The 21,316-nt window shown below is 40.2% G+C and overlaps 1 protein-coding gene across 2 annotated transcripts in view; it reads left to right on the forward strand.

The window, feature by feature from the left end:
• The first annotated feature begins 2,993 nt into the window (after positions 1 to 2,993).
• Positions 2,994 to 21,316, forward strand: part of CNTNAP5 (contactin associated protein family member 5) — a 1,075,483-nt gene continuing 1,057,160 nt past the window's right edge. For both annotated transcript variants that reach the window (XM_068967132.1, XM_068967133.1), the window contains exon 1: positions 2,994 to 3,075. In XM_068967132.1, coding sequence (XP_068823233.1) covers positions 2,994 to 3,075 — 82 coding nt within the window. The remainder of the gene's footprint in view (positions 3,076 to 21,316) is intronic.

Consider the following 21,316-nt stretch of genomic DNA (forward strand, 5'->3'; position numbering starts at 1 on the left):
ATATGGACTATTAAATGCAGAGTTCCAATATTTACTAATAACTTGAAGATCATTCACAGTTTCAGGGCTTCATGTAAAAATTTTCCCTGATTGCCTTTCAGTGTATATTCCAAGCACATTTTACTGACACAGATAGATTTCAGTCATGCTGTCAGAAAATAGAGCAACATCTTCCATAACTTTTGAAACATTTAACTATTTTTAGAGAGGTATAAAAGGTAAGGGTAGAAGGTAGGAGAGGTGTAAAGGTGTAGTGGAGCATTAAACTCAGTGAACAAAGAACTGTATTCTCTGGTAGTATTTTCTCATTTATAAAAAGAGAGGTCTTGAAATGTTGGTAAAGATGTGGAGCTGGGTAAATCTCACTCACTGCTGGTGGGGAGGGGAGTAAGAATTGGCAACATTTTATAAAACAATTAGCAATACCTACTAAAGTTGAAGATAAGCATTTCCTACAATCCAGAAATCTTACTTTTAAGCACATAATTGAGAAATACGAAGAGACCAATATCAGATTGCATAGTTTATATTGAGAAAAACCTGGAAATAATCTATAGATTCATTAACAGACAAGTTAAGGAATAAATTGTGGCATGTTCATAAAATAAAATATAGCAGTTGAAATAATTATAACTACTTGTATTGAAATGTATAAATTAAATATATATGTGCATGTATATATATATATATACATATATAAAATGTGAGTTGTTGAGTAAATTGCAAGGTACAAAATGGAAAAGTATGATGCCATTTATGTACTGGCTGAAGACAATCTAAGCAATACTATATATTGTTCAGCAATGTAAATATGTTTTCTAAAATATAAAAACAGTGAACAGGAAGGGAAGTGTTTACTTCTAAATATGGGATCAGGCAAAAATACAGAAGGGACTTAAAATATATTTTTACCCTTTTATTTATTTTAAGGTCATATAAATATTAAAGAACATGCAAATCTGGACAATAGTTCCTCGTTTTTCTAGACTATAGTATGCTTAAGCTAGGCACATAGGTGTTTTTAAACCTGGAATCCTGGATTTCAATAGAAGACAAACCCATGCTTCTAGACTTAGAAACCCAGCCCCCTCCTCACTCAGACCCCTGCCAACTGAACAGCTTCTTGGATCTCTTCCTCTTTGGTATTTTATGATCTCCTGGTCATGGCCTTTCTCCCACAACTGCAGTCTGTCCTGAAGAAGTGTTCTGGTTGTCCAAAAATCTAAAAACTAACACAATTATTTTCAGGTAGAAGCTTAGAGACAAGAGGATCATTTACTTACAAATGAGAGGACCTCGGAATTCTTCTCCCTATAATAAAGTAAGGGTGTCGCTAACCCAATTCTCATTCAACTATAGATTAATATTCCAATGATGTGAGTCCAGCTCTAACCAAAAGCACAAGGCTAACTTCAGGATTCATGCAGAAGCTGCTTGAGTCCCAGCTCAACCTGCCGTAGCTGTGCAGCTGGCGGCTGAGAACCGAGGGTTGTCAGGAATCAACTGTGTAAAATAAGTCTGCATATTTGTTATTGCTGAGGGAAATGGTGGGGGAGGGGTAGGAAAAAGGAGACATCAACTTCCTCTGAAGTGACTCCATCGCTAATGTGATTATAAGCTCAAGTAGAAATCATTATGGCTCCTCATTTTGTTAAGGTTTGACAGTTTTCTGACGGCTTCCAATAAAAATAAAATAAGCTGATTTATGGCAAGCAGGAGAAACCCCAGTTGTAAACTAGAAGTCAAAGATAAAACCAGGGTTTCTAATAGGGGGCCTTTAGGAAGAAACCAAAACTACTATTTTCCCATCTTTTTAAATTTAAATCCTATCCAGAGAAGCTTTAAGATCTAGAATCCTATGAGTCAACTAGGACCCCTACCCTGACTCTCATCTACCACACCCGATCTGTCTTCCCCTCTCTCTCAGATGCCAGGAACCTCCTGGGCTCCGGAACCGAAATCACCAAACACCTTGTGGTACTTGCCCAAAGATACGTGCCAACAGCGAGGAGGGACACGCAGACCTGGTCCGCCGTCAAAGGATGAGCCACGGGAGATGGGAGCTGGGTGCGGGGTTGGGACCACGTTAAACCGCTATATCAGAAATCCCAATATTACCAATGCCAGTCAGCCTTCCATTCTAGAGAACAAACCCGGGGCAAATTCAATCGCGTAATTCAATAATTCAAGTCTTCCCTCGCCTCTTAAAAAAAAAAAAAAAAGAAAGAAAAGAAAGAAAGAAAACCGTCTCGTTGTCAAGCTTTCCAAAGGCAATTCCCTCTTGCTAATGCGTTCTGTCTTCCAACTCCTGTTAGTATCCCTTTAGTAACGTTCTTCGAAAACCTGGTTTAAATTTCAGTGCTTTTAAGCATCCCCCACATTGGGGGGCAGGGAAGGAGGGGAACCAGAGAGACCGAGGCAGAGATGAAGATGTGCGGTCCCTCCCCGGTCCCCTCCAGGTAGCCTGCGCGCACCGAGGCGGCGGGCGGTCGGGGTGGAACGCGCCGAAGCGGGGCGAAGACCCGCCCAGGCTTCTCTTATAGGAGAGAGCCGGGCGGGCCTGGCCGGGGGCGGCGCCGCGCGCCCCATTCGCCTATAAGGAGCTGTCCGCCGCCCGGGTGCTGATTCCAGCTCTAGTGGCTAGCGAGGTGCGTTCGGCTGTCCAGCGAGCTCGGCGCCTGTTGTGGCTTTGGGTCGGGTTTGCACCTTTAAGAAGGGGGGACGAGGAGGAAGAGGCGAGCGAGGAAGGGAAGTGCAAGCCAGCGGCAGTTGCGGGGACAGTAGCTCCATCTGCACCTCCAAAGAAACCCCCACCACGGTTTCCAGTAGAGCGTTTGGACAAGGGATGGAGTGAAACCTCGAGTGCCTCTCCACGGGGGGGAGGGTGGGGGTCAGACTGTGCAGAGGAGAAGAGAGAGAGAGAGAAAGAAGAAGCCGCGGCTGGCGCCTGCGAATTTGGAATTCGATTGGGAGGGACCTCTTACTCGGGGGAAATGGATTCTGGACCACGGCTGACCAGCGTTTTCACTTTGTTCTTTTCCGGCTTGTGGCATTTAGGATTAACAGCGGCAAATTGTGAGTACCAGGAGCTTGGGGCGGGTAGGTGAGGTGCGAGACCCTGGCGTTTGGAAAGACACTCAACTGTCCAAGGGTGTTCAATTGTGTCTGCTCTGAGCAGAGGAAAAGGAGGAAAATGCTGATTGGTGTGTTTCTATCTCTCTAACCATCCCAAAAGTTAGCAGAGCTCGAAGGAGCCAGCCCCTCTGGATTTTCTGCCCTTCTTCCCGAATCGGAAAGTTCGGGGATGAAGGGAAGATTTTCTTGCCTCAGCCTCCCGCCAGCTCCGAGTTCTCTACCTGCCTGATCTCAACCAGAGCTCCTCCCGGGAAGGGTCCCCAATTCTGGCTGTAGGAATGGGGGCTGATCTTCCAGACACAGAGTCGCTCCCAGCCACTGCACTCGGTGACAGCGGTTCCTTTCTGAATGCGGCTGCCTCGCTCCGATTTGCAGTATGCCCTGTGCCTCCCGATCCATGGCTTTCAGCTCTCCCCTAGGCAGAAGGCTCCAGTTGGGATAACCTACAACCAATGGTCATCTGTTTAATACGGTTGGGAGTTTTGGCCTAAAAGTCATGGGCCGATGTAGTCAGACCACAAGACCAATGGCTGCCCCTGTTATAGGAGAAAGAGCTTTGATGCACACTCCACCCCCAAAATCTTTGTGCCAAAGAACACATAATGAGTATGCACTAAGTGTACACTCTGCCATCCAAGCTCTAACCTCGGCAAGTGCGGGGCATTTAATTTAATAGGCAGGAAAGCTGGACACCTGGGGATCCGCCACCTGCACTGTGTATTTAAAGAACTCAGCTCGTCAAACTTGAATAAATAGCTGGAGCCATCAGAGGTGCAAGCTCAATTGCTCAGCTGCCTCTCTAGGCAGAGAAAGGGAAGTTTTTCCAGCTCCGGAAACTCCTAAATGAAGAAATAATGCAATTAAGCCATCTGTGTTGTTTCCAAAGATGGTTTATTAAGTTTCCTCAAGGTTCTAGGTTTCCTGCCTTATCTACTAACTTAATCATGAACCTCAGTAATATCTAACCAAATTCAAACTGTTCTGATACTTTTTTCTTATTTTTGTGGTGTGAACCATCACTATTAGAGAAGAGTAGGAAGGCCACTTACTACTTACAAGTTTCTCTACCTCACTTTCCACCCTCTTAATCCAAAAGGTCCTTAAGAAAGAGATACTCAGTACCTCAAGGGAAAACAATTGGAAAATGTTTACTGATAATGATCCAAAGCTGACCCAGTGCTCCTATCTGTGATTGGAAGTTTTGGGGCTCTGAAATTGATAGTTAGTGGAAATGGATTATAAGGATTTTTGTTATAAAATCTGTATTTCAAAGGTATACTGAAGAGGTCAGCCTCTTTAAAGGGAAGGAAGCAAAAGGCCTTAGTTCAGAAATTATTTCAGAGAATAGGTAAGGACAGGGTGAAATCTAATTTCTCTCCTCTTTCTCCTCCTCTTCTCCCCACATCCTCCTGCTCCCCCCCCCCCTTTTTTTTCTTTTGTAAGTAAAATTGTTCCCATGGTGCTGTAGAAAAACATCTAAGTGATTCAGTAAGAGGAAGTTAGGCATGGTGCTTTCTTTCTCTAACTCCTAGAACACTAGAGGTCAGTATTGTCCTAATGATGCAAGGTGTGGCAGTAAAATAGCTGTGCTTTTCCTCTAGCACATACAGCTATCTGAAAACAGTTAATATTTTGAAGATCTATGAAGAAAAAATGAGGAATAAGGGTGAAATAAATAGAACATGCTCTAGAGAAATACGGTTTGGGCTTCCTTATGTAGCATCTTAAGAGCAAGGGAAAAAAAAAGCATAGGATGAGTTTTTCTGTAAATTAACTGAATTATAGTTAATGTTACAATAATGTTCATAAAACCTAAATGGTATGACTTAAGGCTCATGCTTATCATTACTGATGCAGCAATAAAGCTAATTCTAGGCATTTAAAATAAAACCTTGTGATAATGAGCTTTAGTATTTCATCACTGACAGTGTAATTTCCCTATTTCCAATCAGCATTTCAGTTGAATGCATGCTGCTTGCTAAATATATGGGGATTAGTGTTCTTAAATAGTAATGTTAAATGTTTTTATTTTGCCAAACAAAATGTATTAATTCAGTGAAAAATAGAATAGCAGCAGAAAATTACTTTGAATTCAGTTCTGGTGGTCTTCCAAACCTGTGATGCAGAACCTCTAAGGAAAAAAAATAAAATAAAATAACATTCCACAATTCTTCCAGACTTCTGTTGTCCACATACTTAATCCATTTTTTATAGTGCTTTTGTTTATTTTTTAGCTACAGCCTATTAACATTTATATGCATATATTGACAAAGAGAAATCTTTTAAATTGTCAATTTTTGTAAGTTTATAGATAATTTGGAGGATTTCCCCCCAGGATTATTATTTCTATATTTTGAAATAATACTTCAAGTCATTTGTGACAGTACTCTTGGAAATGGATTATTTACACAAGATGGTAAACTTGGGATACTTGTGAACTTTGTTCAACTAAAAACAACTTTTAATTGTTTCTAATCTTCTGGCAACAATTTATTATTGTTGGTGCTGTTTGTGTGTATTTAGTTTTCTCATAATCTGACCGAAACTTGGGCATTTAGGTACAAGGGAAAAATGAATTCTTGCCCAATTATAGGTCTTATGCTGCTGCTCCTGCTACTGCTAAGTCACTTCAGTCGTGTCTGACTCTGTGAGACCCCAGAGATGGCAGCCCACCAGGCTTCCCCATCCCTGGGATTCTAAGTAAACAAAATTAAAATAAACTCAGGTTAGAAGGCCAGCTACAGTATAGATAATATGAATCTGTGCAGAGAACGTAATTACCAACCAGTAATAAAAACTCTGGAAATTCCCCCATTTCGGATTTTCAGGATATTAAACAGCTACATTACTTCCTTTGGGTTTACCCTGAGGGAATTAGTTAATTTCAAATGTAAATATGATAAGCCAGTGTTAAATGAAAAAAACATTTTACATATAATATCAGCTCCTTTGACATAAGAAGAAATGACGTGACTTGATAGTTGGTTAGAATGAAACTAGGATTTTGAAATGACAGAAGTTCTAGCCCTAGTTATGCCACAGCTAAGATGCCAAACTCCCATCAGGTGATGCATCATTTCTGTTCTCACAGCTCAGCTGTAAAATAGCAACTGAGATATGTATCTACTCCCAAATAGAATAGCAGCTCAAATTTTACAGAGGGAATTCTTCAAACAGATATGTTAAAAGACATGCTTGCATTCAGAAGACAAGAGGAATGCAGGGGACACTTTTAGGGTCACTGTTCACCTTATGTTACAATAATTGGATGTTATTTGATTATAAAGAGCCTTAATTCTGACCAGTCACTTGAATGATCTCTAAGCATCTTTTCTCTTTGTTGCTACATATTAGGGCCACACAGATAACAGCCAGGAGAGAGAAATAGAAACTCTTTACTACTTTCATCACAGGCAGAACTTTATCGAAAATATGGGAAGGTGTCAATCATATTCCCAAAGATCTTCAAATAAAGAGACGCACCGTACTTTGAGTTTTCTGAAGCTTATGCACAAACCCAATCAATACATAATATTATAAATAAACAAAGACTAGATTCTTTTTAGCAGGAGAGTGTTTGTCATTTACTTTTTTGTGGCATTTACATTGCAGTCATCAGAAGTGAAAGAAACATTTGCTCCCTTGCAAGAGTCCTGAAGATTTTCCTGTGGTTGAATGGGCTGGTCTTTGACTATCCAGATGAATTCTTTTCCCTTTCTCTTCACATTATCCCCGTCTCCAAACCAGATTCATATTTCCACAATTGGAAAACAGAAAACCTGCACTAGCAATTATCATACAAGGGTATATACTTTTAAAAAGTCAGTTTCTGTAAGAATCACCTTAACTCACCCCCACATCTTATTCTTATTCTAATGAATGACTGACTGTCCTCTAAATTGCACTTTTCTTTTCCCAGCTTCCCTTGCCTTTCCTTTCTTTAATGGGACCCAGTTTGCCTTTACTAGATTGCTTTATTTTTCAGTGCGTGCCCATCTGTTACAAAACAAAATAATGTGATATCATTAAAAATGTTCCTAAAATTTTTGTTTTAGTTGGTTAACAAAAAGCTCTTTATCTTGTATGCCAGAACTCTGCTGAAATATGACCTATATATATATACAAGCCTAATTATCCTTGTCATGTAGGACAGTGGGGAGATGGTCTAGTTACCTGAAAGGTTAGAGTACAAATATCATTCACTCAAAAAGGCTTTATTTTGAAGTTTCAGGGTTCTCATTAGACACTTCTGGGATGATAGTACTCAAAACTGTTAAGCAATTATACTTAGAATAACAACATAATAGAGTTTTAATTCCTACTAGCTGCTAGTCGCTATGGACTTAGTATCTCCCAATCCATGTGCTGTGTTCATGCAATTTGGCAAGGAAGCACAGCTAGGTAGACTTTATTAAATCCAGTTTACAGATGAGTAAATTTAAGGTTGCTGCTGCTGCTAAGTCGCTTCAGTTGTGTCCGACTCTGCGACCCCATAGACGGCAGCCCACCAGGCTCCCCTGTCCCTGGGATTCTCCAGGCAAGAACATTGGAGTGGGTTGCCATTTCCTTCTCCAATGCATGAAATGAAAAGTGAAAGTGAAGTCGCTCAGTTGTGTCCGACCCTCAGTGACCCTATGGACTGCAGCCTTCCAGGCTCCTCCATCCATGGGATTTTCCAGGCAAGAGTGCTGGAGTGGGGTGTAAGGTTAACAGACGTTAATAATTTTCCCAAGATCATAAACTCAAGGAATGAAAAAAATCAGGATCTGGACCTGTATCTGTCTATCTCCAAAGATCAGACTTTTTACAAGATATGAAATCAATCCCCATGCATTCTGATGGGGTCTCTGTGTGTGCATCTGAAGAAAGTTGCCTTGGTATCTCTGTAGTTAGACTCTGCAGCTCTATTCATAACAAAGACCGTGGAGGCAGCTCTTTCCACCAGAACCAGCTCCTGAGCTCTACCTTAATCTACATTTGATGCAAGATGCCAGACATTGCAATAGTCAAAGACTGGAAGCCTTATATGTGGATGAACACCAGATGTTCTGTTTTTCTTTTACAAGTTTCAGGTTAAAACTTGATAAGGAAAGGATATAGCCTTGAAGATGTGATGTGTGTGCAAACACACATACATACACAATACCATTAAAAGATATCTCTGTTGGTATCATGTCTTATAAGTCAATAGATGTCAGACAAAACTATTAATTAAATAGCAGGTATAAGCTTCCTTTCTCAGTGTTGGGCTGATCCTGAACAGGCTCTGCCTAATACTATAAATTTCATCCAAATGACTCCTCCTATATTGTATAATTTCCAGTTTCTGGAATTCTGTATTCTACAGGCAAACCATGCTTTCTCATGTTTTTTTGTGTGTTTATTGGCATATGTCTGTCTACTTGGTTGAGAATATCCTTTCACATTTTTTATCTTCTATCATTTTCTCCATCTCCTTCCCCGGAAAATATACACACTTTCCCCAGTCTAGGTCAAATGTCCCTGTATATTACTACTATGTTTCCATAGCATTTCCAGTCCTTGTCTCCCCAAATAAATGTGCATTTCCCTGATTATCATATTTTATCTGAATATCTATAGTCAATGCCTAAAACATATGGATGAGAGAAGAAATGAATGGGTTCCAACTAAAATTTTTCATTTCTAAACCAAAATCTTTCTATGGTCCCACTGCTAGAGTCTTTTGAAATGCATAGGTTTATGTTTGCTTGTTTGTTTTTTCAGATAAAAAGTATTACTTATTCTAGTTTTGGAACTGTTAAGATGTTAAATATGCAGCTTTTAAGTGAAAGAGCGGAAATTTAGATCATTTGGTTGGGTTTGGAGCTGAAGAGTGGGCTTCTGCATTTACACAAGGCTGCACATTTCCATGAGTTCATTGCTGACATGATCTTATTTCTGTGTCAGATAGCTCTTTGTTCCTAAAAGAGAACATCTTCCCATTCTTTGACCTTAAAACCAAGTTTGAGCTAATTTTATTAACTTGCTTTTGCAGTTTTAATGAGTGTTTTCTGTATAGTCTGAAAATACACAGATATATATTGATATAAAAATCCTTCTTCATAACTCAGTGTTCAGTATAAAGAAGAAAAGTTTAGATTCTATTTAATGGGGTTTTAGTCATAAACTACTGGAAAGATCTTATCTAATTACCAACCTACAATACTGCCCTGATAACATAATCTTGAGTCTCTGATATCATCTTCTTATGCTGCGGTTGGGAGAAGATTTAAGCGTTAAGAGTTTGTGTATGTTACTCATTTGAAAAATTTTGTTGAAGAAATGAGTCCCAACAAAAAGTTCTCTTTGTTAAAGTCAAGTTGTTCTATGAAGCTGGAGGAATAAATATGCATTAAAAGATAGAGGCCATGACCTCAAGGAACTTTATACATGAGCAGCCAGCAAAGTAAATGCTTAATCACATCAAAGTGATAAATGCTATAACAAAGGTAAGCACAGGTGAGCATCTCAAACTGGCTGGGGCATTGATGCAGGCTCTCTGAGGGAAACAGAATATAAGTCAAGACTTAGAGTCAGACTTCCCAGCTGGGGAAAGGAAGGGAGGTATTAGAGGCTTTTTGTGTTGTAGTGATTACTTGCACAAGTGACTCATAGGCCTACAGATAGAAGAAAAATCTAGACAAGTAGGTAAACATGGGAGTCTTTGATTTTTACTGCGAAAACTATAGAGGGTCATCAAAATATTTTGAACATGTAATTAAATAATACATAATCAGATTTTTGTGTTTAAAAAATCACTGTGTAAAGGAAAAATTAAAATGAGCGAAGGCTAGTCATAAGAAAACCAGTGAAGAGTTTATTACAATAACACAGGTGATAATTAATAAGGGCCTAAGGAGGAAAGTTTCAGAACCTGCAAAGGTCATAAAGAATCAGAAAGAAAATCATGAGCCAAGTAAATTCAAAACCAAGGAATCTATTAGCAAGTAAACTCACAGAAGGCACAGATTTGTGGTTAAAATGTATTTTATTGCAGCTTCCGTTGTTTTTGACAAATGAGAACTGTAGGTACTAGAAAAGGTGCTCAGTTCTCTGAAATGAAGTTCTTCTCAGTGAATACCAAACGACCATATTCTCAGTGCAGTATATTTCATATTTGCATGACACCATATAGCACATGCTGTCTGTATCCATCATCCTGATGCATCTTGTAGTCTGTAAATTATGCTGGTTTTTGTCAGCAGAGTGAGAACTAGTCATTAAGCAAGCAGCAATTAAACCTCAATCCCCCACCTTCTCATCCCCCTCTGGTAGGGAGGTAAACCAGGGATCATAACTACTATCAGTGGCTGCTCTAGGGAAGGAGAAACCGGGGAAGTTGGGTGCACCAGGTTGATTTGCCATCATTGGTAATTGATTTGCTGGCATAAATTCCACATCTCTACATTTCTAATTGCTTTTGTGCATATTCTGGGGGGTTGATTAATCCCATCTGTTCGTTGGATCAGCTGAATTGATTGAGTTTTAAAGGATGACAACATCAATTTTGAAGATAGAAAGAAAATGAAGGAAAATGCCAAAACATCCCTTGTGGTGTATATTATTTTTAACTATCCACCTTTGGAAGCCGATACATCCTTCTGAAGACAGTCCGAGGCAAATAGCAGTCTAAAGAGGTTTGCTTAACAAACAGATGCTTGTAGGTGTTAGTCTAGGCCACTGTTTTTTGAATGTATGTGTTCAGTCCCCTCTCCTCTGCCATCCTTCCTCTCTTCCCCAGTCCTCCTCTCTGTCATGTGGCCAAGTATTTTGGGTAATACCATTGGCTTTTCCCTGATTATATTAAAATGTGAAAAGAGGGGAGAAAAATATCTGTTGCATTCTGATGCTGCCTTGCTAAATATGTAGGCATAGTCACCAAATGTGAAACCTCCCATCAAAGCCTATTCTAAGAGCAGTCCTGACAGAGATGTACCACCCACTGCACTTGGGAAAGCCCACTGAATCCCAATACCCCGACCCATCTGTCTGCAAACAACTCTTCTACTAACTCCATTGGTCCCTGAATTGGTAGATATGAAATAAAGCCTTCGGTTTCATAGAGAAGCCTTAAAACACAGAGCCTCAATGGGAGAGCAAATATAAGAATTTAAATCTGTGCTGAACTCCACTTGACTAAGAGAAACAGAAGCAACATTTCTAGAAGAGATAGAGCCCAGTGTCTGAAGGAAGGGGAGAGGATGATCTGAGCTGGGGAAGGGAAAACAGGAAGGATGTTCAGAATGTCCGAGACAAGTGTCACCCACTTCCTGATTTTGCCCAGGCTGACCCTCTGTATTGCAAGGGTGAAAGTGCTACAGGTGGGAAATTGGGAGGTGATAAAGGACAGTAGAAGGGGAACAGGTCCCACAGTTCTGGGTCAATGTGACTCTCACTCAGGATTTCCTATGGATACTAACATGAGCCTTGTAGTGTCAGTATAACATGAATTACTCTGTATAAAACACACATGACTTGTTTTTATAATTGTTAATGAATCCTGACATGGATGCTCTCAAAATCAGTTACAATAGTAATCGGGCAAAGACAAGAACATTTCCATTCCCAAGCAGAGTTGGAAGGGCTCACTCTTTCTTCATCAGAGAGCTAAGTAATTGCCAAGGCAAAGGGTAGGAGGGACTGTGGGTAGAATTGGTCTCCACGTGACAGAGACCCAAGGCCACCTGGGTTCCTCATGCTGCCTTGCTAAATACGTAGGCAGAGTCACCAAACGTGACCTCCCATCAAGGACTTTTCTGAGGGCAGTCCTGACAGAGATCTAATACCTACTGCACTTGGAAAAGCCCACTTGGTCCCCTTCAAGGTGCAATCAGGTATGATCTCTGCTTCTGGGTTTTGGTCACTGAAATGCTTACTACAAACCTCATTAAGGAAGTGGAGAAAAGAGCTGCCCCTAGAAAAGAAAAGAGCACACCATCTCCAGAAAACCCTGGCAGAAGATGTCAGTATTAGGGGAGAAGCATCCTTGAACAGACCTTGAGAAAAGAATCAGTGAACCTGAGCAGGAATATATATAGTATTCCTAATAGCCTAAGCTCTCCATTTGTAGGAGACTTGAGCAGATGGAAGTTAAATCTGCTGGTCAGGAGAGCTGTACTTTCCTTCTGGCTACTGCTGAAGCCTCCTTCCAGTGAATCTTTAGTTCAAGTGTTCTTCTGTTCTTGTAAATGTTGGGTTAAAATTGGGTGCTACTACAACACCTGATGAATTATAAATGCTAATCCATCTTCAAGTGCGTCATTCATTCATCCAAAAGTACTTATGAAATGCCTACTGTGCATTTATTTCTCTGTATAGTCATGAAAGCCTATTCCTATTGAAAATCAACTGATGGAGGGAGAATTGGATTGGGGTCCATATAACCCCAAAACAACAACAACAAAAAATAACAGTATCTCTTCAAATCAAAGCCATAGCAGTGGGATCCTCCACTCTAGTCTTGTTCAGTGTATTAAGCACCTCTCTTCTCTTCACGAGTCTTTTCTCTCTGCTTCATTATCTTCAGCATTTCTTCCCCTTCACGCTTAATTTGCCACCTTTGCAATGCCCTTCCTTTCTTCCTTCCACTCTCCTCCCGCCCTTCCCCACAGTCTTCTACTCCTATCCCTTCCTCTCTTCTCTACCCCCCTCTCCCCTTTCAGTCTCCCTTCTTTCACTCTGCCTGTTTCATTTAATGTTTAGTGATTTTTTGGTTGTTTTACAGCCAAGACTAATGCTCTTTAAACTTTGCCACTGAAGTGCTGCTTGCCAGGGGAAAAAAAAAAAAGAGTGCACAGAACCCAGGGGAGTCTGAGAGATTAGCTTCACGTGGCTGCCGAAGCATGTAATTTCTTGAATTTTTTCTTAAACACTCAGACAAATCTGCATTTCATTCCATATTGCATCCATGTGTAAATTACAGGAAAAATATTTTCCCACAATCTCTGGTTAAAAATTGATGAGCAAAATTGATTTACTTAACCCATGACAAAGGGCTGCATACACCCAGGGGCACAAGTCTAAGCTTTCTGGCTCTTTATCTCTATTTATGCCTTCTAGGATTCCTGTATGAAGAAGTACAACTTCCCTGTCTTACCTCTCATTTAGGAACAGGTAGCTTCCTTTCCCATGAAATGTGATTGGTCTGTGAGCTGCAAATTATAATTAATCAATAATGGGAGGTGAGAAGAGCTTATAGATTCACATGAGGAAAGGAAACCCACAAGCCTACTTGATGGACAGAAATGGAACTTTGGGAGGGGCTGTGGGTAAGAAGTCTTCTCAGCTTCACTCTGAGTCTGTGTCCCACCCCATGGCAGTCACCTGGCAACATACTCCACATCCATGGAGCTTACCTGTGAGTAAATGAGCTCTTTCAAGTTACAGGATTGGGGTCAATGAGGGCAGGGTTTTTTTGTTTGTTTCTTTGTTTTTTAAAGAAAATTGGAAGCAGGCTGAGATTACCAGGATATTAAAGGAGAGATTAATGCTTCTCCTTCTACAACAATCAGGAACTGTTCAACAGTCACAAGAAATGAAATCACCAGATTTAATTCACCAGATCAGAAGGTCCTAACATTAGAGATGAGAGATAAAGTTAAATGATGTGTTTCTTCCTGAGCAGAGCTTCCAAAGATACACTTCATCCCAATGGTTGTACCTGATGGGCTCATTCTATTCCTCCCCACAGTCTGATGCAATAGTTATCATCCTCCCCATTCTAGGACAAACATGAGTCAGCTTGGACAGTCAGGTGATTTACCCATGATCAAATAAGTTTCATGTGGTCACACTAGGATGATAACCCATATTTCCCTGACACCAGAGTCCATATCTTTTTTACACACTCAATTCAGTTCAGTCGCTCAGTCTTGTTCGACTCTTTGCGACCCCATGAATCACAGCATGCCAGGCCTCCCTGTCTATCATCAACTCCTGGAATTTACGCAAACTTACATCCATAGAGTTGGTGACGCCATCCAGCCATCTCATCCTCTGTCGTTCCCTTCTCCTCTTGCCCCCAACCCCTCCCAGCATCAGGGTCTTTTCCAATGAGTCAACTCTTTGCATGAGGTGGCCAAAGTATTGGAGTTTCAGCTTCAGCACCAGATCTTCCAATGAACACCCAGGAATGATCTCCTTTAGGATGGAATGGTTGAATCTCCTTGCAGTCCAAGGGACTCTCAAGAGTCTTCTCCAACACCACAGTTCAAAAGCATCAATTCTTTGGTGCTCAGCTTTCTTCACAGCCCAACTCTCACATCCATACATGACCACTGGAAAAACCATAGCCTTGACTAGACGGACCTTTGTTGGCAAAGTAATGTCTCTGCTTTTTAATATGCTATCCAGGTTGTGTTGTCCCCAAGTCACAAAATCTCCCAATGACCACCAGGAAGCTGATATCCAATGCAAAAGCAAGAAAGTTTTTATTACCAAGCTCGAGCTGCGGCTCCCACTGTTATCGACGCAGCGGCTAAGGAGAGGAGCCCCGAGCTCTGGGTTACATTGCTTATATAGGGTATTCGCACGCGAAAAATTTGAAAAACGGGAGTTTTCGGGTTGGGAGATGTCTAATTGGTTACCTTCTGTGGAGGGGTTAGGTGTTGGGTTCTAATTGGTTCCCATTTCCCAGGCTTAATTCGAGTTTCCCGGGCAGGTCATAAGTCCTGAACGTAAAGTCAGGAGATCCTGATCTGGGATCTAATTATCTCGCAGGTGGTGGGGTGATGTCAGGGGATTTCCAAAGACTCTTTCCTCAGAACTCTAAAATGGAGTCTTCTTTAACAAAATGTGGTGGCTTAGTTTCTTCAGTTGGTCATAACTTCCCTTCCAAGGAGTAAGCATCTTTTAATTTCATGGCTGCAATCACCATCTGCAGTGATTTTGGAGCCCCCAAAAATAAAGTCCTCCACTGTTTCCACTGTTTCCCCAGCTATTTCCCATGAAGTGATGGGACCCGATGCCATGATCTTAGTTTTCTGAATGTTGAGCTTTAAGCCAACTTTTTCACCCTCCTCTTTCACTTTCATCAAGAGTCTATTTAGCTCTTCACTTTCTGTCATAAGGGTGGTGTCATCTGCATATCTGAGGATATTGATATTTCTCCCAGCAATCTTGATTCCAGCTTATGCTTCTTCCCACTGCTTTCTTGAACTCAAAGCTAAGGTTGAGCTACTCTTGAAGTTGAGATGGTCAACCTTGCAGAGCTAGTCTTTCTCTGTGATCCAGGGTAAGAAAAACCTTATCAATCTAGACCTACAGATTTCTCCCCCTTGTGCAGGTCATCTTATTCTAACTTTGCTGGCAGCACTTCCCCCATAGCTAGAAGTCTTCATAGCAAATAGTTTCCTGTTTCTGAAAGTTGATTTTCTTACCCTCTAAAGCTTATACCATTAAATAGTGGTCTTGAGGAGCCTGAGATGAGCCCAGTTTTAACGCATCTGTCCCTGTCTCATTCTCCCTAGAGACCTTCCTCACAAATTTCAGCAGTTTCAGCACTACATCATACTGTAGCCCTCCTAGACTTTATCAGATGGATGTTCTGTTTTTATTTTTGTTTTTTAAAGTTGGTGCTGATAAGAAAACCCCTATTTGTGATGTTTAGATCACAGATTCTAATAATATAAGGATTGGACTACACTGAGATCCATTCTCGTCCTTGGGGTAAGCTGCAGAGTTCACCCTATATCCGGCACCCAACCTCCTTTCCCCCAGTGGGGATGGATGGGAGGGAGGGTTTTGAACAAGCATATGCTGAATGACATTACTCTTCACCACAGATGAGGTCCCATGATGAGCACTGGCTCTATGGGCCTCAGAGAGTCTACAAGGCAGAGAACCACCCATTGTGTCCAGTTTCCTTTCATCACCAGTCACAAGGAAAGCCAGGCCAGCGGATTCTGTGCTTTATTCTCTAGCTCCCCTGCTTGTGTCCCTTCGACTTGAGCTATTATTTAGCTTAGTTGTGAGGTCTCTGTCTCCTCTGTCCTGTTTTTCAGCTATTTTCTTCTCTCAGCAGACCTCCTTGCTTAGGTTCGAAAAGGCTAAGCAATTTGTTCAATGGTCAGAATCCTCACCATCAGAGAAGCTTTGCTTTTCCTCTTCGAACCATAGAGCCATCAGGAAAGGACATGGAGTATCCCGAAGTCATTCACACTGAGGCAATGAATCAGAGCTGTGTTCTAGCTCTCCAAAAGAAGGAGTGCTCCAGGCAATAAGACCTTAAATATTAAAACTTATTTTAGGAGAACACTATGGTTCCTAAGATTAAATCTTATGTAGAATTTTTATGTAAAATAAATTGCGCAGATGACAGCTTTGCAGGATGAGGAGAGGAGATGCAAAATCCTATCACTCAACCTACTCTTCTCTCCTGATTCTTCAGGCAAGTAGCACACAAAGCCTCCTGCCTTACCTGTAACTGTAGGACTCTCCAAGTTCACAGTTTCATGCAAAAGTGATGAGGCATATGAAGGTTTTAAGAAAAAGTGGGGGTAGTGGGCTCAATGGTGGCCAACACTTGGCTGCTGTGCAGCCACAAGGCCAGCCTGGGTGTTTGTCACAGGAGACACGCTTTCAATTTTATTTTAGGAAGAGACCCTGGAGTAGGAAATTGCAACCCACTCCAGTATTGTTGCCTGGAGAATTCCACAGACATAGGATCTTGGTGGGCTGTTGTCCATGGAGCCGCAGAGAATCAGACATGACTGCACATACACAGATAAATACATACATACATTCTTTCATGTTATTTTCCATTCTGGTTCATCACCATCGATTATGGATATTGAATATAGTTCCCTGTGTTATACAGAGGGACCTTGTTGTTTATTCATTCTCTACAAAATAGTTTTTATCTGCTAACCCCAAACTCCCAATCTATCCCTCTGCCACCCACCTCCCCTTTGGCAACCACAGTTGGTTCTCTATGTCCCACTTGTGGGAGAAATGGACATTTGGCTCCAGAATTGAGGCCCTCTTAGTGTTCCCTAATGTTAATGAATGTGACTAGACATTGTGAAAATACACATATGAAATTCAGTTTTACCCTATCTGGATTCAGGCTTAGTTTCTGGTTCTGGTTGGAGTGTTATTGTCACCACAGGCATACATATTTCCTTAGTGCACCATTCATTAGAAAATCACATTGCATTAGATCTACACTGGACTTACATATGAGTGAACTCCAAATGCTCCTGCTCTCCATTCTTTTATTTGTTTAAATTGGACCTATTGCTTTATTTTTCTTCTTTATCTATTTGGCCATGCTCCATGGCTTGCAAGGTCTTAGTTCCCTGACCAGAGATTAAATCCAAGCCATCGCTGTGGAAGCACTGAGTTCTAACCACTGGACCACCAGGGAACTCCCTATTCTATATTCTCAATAGAATTCAATATAAGCATTTATGATGCTATATGTACATGGATATATATGTGTACACACAACTATATGTATACACACAACTATATGTTAATAAACTTGAGATATTATTAGTTTTCTTTCATAGTTAATATGCCAGGTACAATTTTACATGTGCATGCATGCTATGTAAACTGTTTATTCTGGAAAATGTCAAAATTTATTATCCCCCAAGGTCAATATTGACTTGGGTGTCACCTCTGTGAATATTTACCTTTCTAGATAATGAATTGAAATGGGCATTTGGATGGAAATTAATATCTATTTATTTTCTGAAATCGAATGTGTTTTGCCATGAGAATGGATAAATGCTATTGGGAGGTGTGCAGATGTGTCCCACTGTGGAGGCTCTGTTTTCAGCGTGGTGCTCAGGAAGCATCCTTTGCATTCTGATTTACTTTGGTTGGGGGTTTTTAATAGTTCTTTCACATGATTCTTTTACTTAATGGACAGAATGCAAAACTTCAGATATATTCAGCTTGGCATTTCAGTAACATAATCAGGAGATAATGACACTTGTGCATATGGGAAATAAGTATATATGGAATTAATGAGCACTTTAGTTTTGGGATTTATTTAGGACAAACTAGTTCCCTGAGAGACACAAAACTCCTTCAACAATGGTTTAATTCAATGAAAAATACAGGGAGAGGCAGGAAATTACAAAGTGTTTCCTTTGGTTTTGAGCTATTGACTTAACGCTTTCAAAAAAAATTTTGATGTGTTGTGTGTTTTGGAGATATGATATGTATGCCTGTGTGTGTATATGTATTTGTACAGTGCTTATGTCTTTCTTTACAAAAGTCAGTGCCTCACACATGTTCAAGCATCTTTTAATATATCAAGCTAATTTGAAATTCTTTCTTAAATTGTGAGTTTACAATAGAGATATTTCCTGTTGCTCTTCCCTCACTGTTTTATTAACCAGATATTAAGTAGCAATATATGTTTTTTGGCTTAAAAGAGCTGGTAATACATTTAAATAAAAATACAATTATGACAAGTGCTATGTCCTGTTCTATATGCATAATATATGTGTATGCTTTTCTATACCAATGTCCACACACATTGCATTTTTGGTTTTGTCCTTTATAAATAAGACAGATTAATTTAGATGCCATGTCAGCAAATCTTTTCTAGCTGTCAATGGTCAGATAAATGACCTGGACTTAGGAAGAAAATACTATAATTAAGCACAGGCTGTGGCTTCATAGTTGAAAGACTAAACCACTGGAAATTCATTAGTAAAGTTAATCTGACAAATATCTGAGCAAGCGAAACAGAATCAATTTGAGGGGAGAATGTATGACTCTAATGATGCTTTCACCCTTGTTGATATGTGGTCGAGGGTAAAGATTTCTATGTTTTCTGTATAAATATCTATTGTTGGACAATTCAGTTTGACTTATTGGATTCCTATAGCTAAGTGTTGTGTGGCTTTGTTGGGGAAATGATGTCATTTGGTATATGAGGAAATAAAAACACCTCAGTTGATAGCCAGTGAAAGTCTCATTTTACACACCATCCAAATCACATCCCTCATTAGAAATGAAGCCAATACAGCACCTCTGTTCCTTGTGATGGAAAGGTATGATTACTGGAAAAAGCTGAAAGACATTGGGAGGTTCTTCTGTCCATATTTGCATGCACATGTGTACACATATGTGCTCAATGTCAATTAATTTAGCTTGGGCTTCTCTTTTAAAACACACTATACCTGGTGTTAATCAGTTGTTCTCAGCTGGAAGTGATTTTGCTCCGGGGGACATTTGACAATATTTGGAATATACATCCTCTATTGTCACAACTGGAGGTTTGCTACTAGCCTCCAGTTGGTAAAATCCAGAGATGATAGTTAGTATAAGCTTTCCTGGTGGCTCACTGGTAAAGGATCTGCCTGCCAAGCAGGAGATGTAGATTAGATCCCTGGCTCAGGAAGATCCCCTGGAGAGGAAAATGGCAACCCACTCTAGTATTCTTGCCTGGGAAATCCCATGGATAGAGGAGCCTGACAGGCTGCAGTTCACTGGGTTGTGAAGAGTCAGATACAACTTAACAACTAAACAGCAGCAGCAGAGATGTTAGTACACACTTGATGATGGACAAATTGTGCTCCACAATAAATAATTATCTGTCTTTGAGGTCAAGATAATCAAAATTTGAGAAATGCTGAAGCTCTGTCAGTCATTTATGGATCATCATGTATTAATTTTTAAAGATGCCCAACATACATACACACACATGACTTCATTCTAACATCTAGTCTTGTAGAAAGATACTTAGATTAGAAGAAGAAAAATCAATACATATCTGCTCCTGATTTTGTCACTTACTGGCCATGGGATTTTGTGCTCATCATTCCACATTTTTCTCAAATAAGGATGATGTTATCTGCCCTAACGGCTTTGCTATTGTGAATAAGAAATGAAGTAATGCATGCCTTTGGAGAAGCTGTACACATACATTCTTGATGTATTGATATTTATTTCAATTTTTATTATTTGGAGGAGTCTATTCTAACTGAACTATTCCTAAGACTTTAGACAAATAAGGGATGACAGGTGTGCTGTGGGTACAATGTAAAGAAGAACCAAAGGGACGTGACCTGGATGGGGAGCTGCCAAGGTCAATTTCACACCATTTTTTCAGGTTTTATATTTACTTTGTGGTTCCAATTTCAGTCTTATCTTGAAAATCATCTGGTCAGGTTGCCTTCAATAGAACTCCATGTACTATAGTGCAAAAGCTAAAGTATTTTATATTTTATAGTAAACCATTTTCTATTTGCCATTTTTTCCCTCTTCATAGCCCTCTCACCCCTCAATATACATACATATGTGAGAAATTCTGGGATGAAGTGAAAGGTGCCAAAGTGGCCAAGGCAGGTGCTTCTGAGGTGACATAGTTGCTTGGCTCAGGAAAGGCCATGAACCAATCCCTTCAGAATACAATTTCTACCCCATTTAGCAGCTCAATGATCAGTTAGATAAGCGCCTTGGCTTTGATTGCTTATCTGCTCCAACCTAATCTTTGATGTTTAGAATCAATTAAAGCAAAAATATAGTCTTTAACTTTGTCTTTTCAATAGAAATGGGATGGCTGCCCTTGGCCTCTACTGAATTTCTGCTTTTTAAAAAAGGCGGGTTATAAAAGGCTAAAGAACTGGAAAAGGGACCTTTGAAGTTAAGTGGTCCAGCTACAACCTGAATAACCTGTAGAGATCTCCACATTCACTAAATGTATTCCTGCTATTTGGCTACTCCATCCCACTTTTTTTTTTTTTTTTTCATCCCACTTCTTATAAGCATAGAAATATGACTTCCCAGGATAGCTCACTACCTTCTGCAAAAATTGTAATGAGTAGGGTATCCTTCCTTCCACTGTACCTGAGTCTATCTCCAAATCACCAAACACTCCTCTTAGCTTGCTTGTTGGACCATCCCAAACCAAAGTGTTCATCCTTCTTTATCATGATCTTCTTCTTCTTCTCTTTTTTTGGAAATACCTGAGAACAGCAACCCCAGTTCTCTTGGTCTTCTTATCTCTTCTTTTCTTTTATTATTTTGACAACATATAATTTATCTTCCTCAGACATCTCACCATCTTCTGCCCCTGTTTTGTACATATGCTACTTTGTCATTGATGGATGTGTACAATATAACATTCAAAACAGAGCAATCATTCCTCCAGATTTGTTCTTCCTGACTGTGGGTACCACAGTGTGATGGCCATAAGGAA

Source organism: Capricornis sumatraensis, chromosome 3 (genome assembly GCF_032405125.1).
Source record: "Capricornis sumatraensis isolate serow.1 chromosome 3, serow.2, whole genome shotgun sequence".
Classification (NCBI taxonomy): Eukaryota; Metazoa; Chordata; class Mammalia; order Artiodactyla; family Bovidae; genus Capricornis; species Capricornis sumatraensis.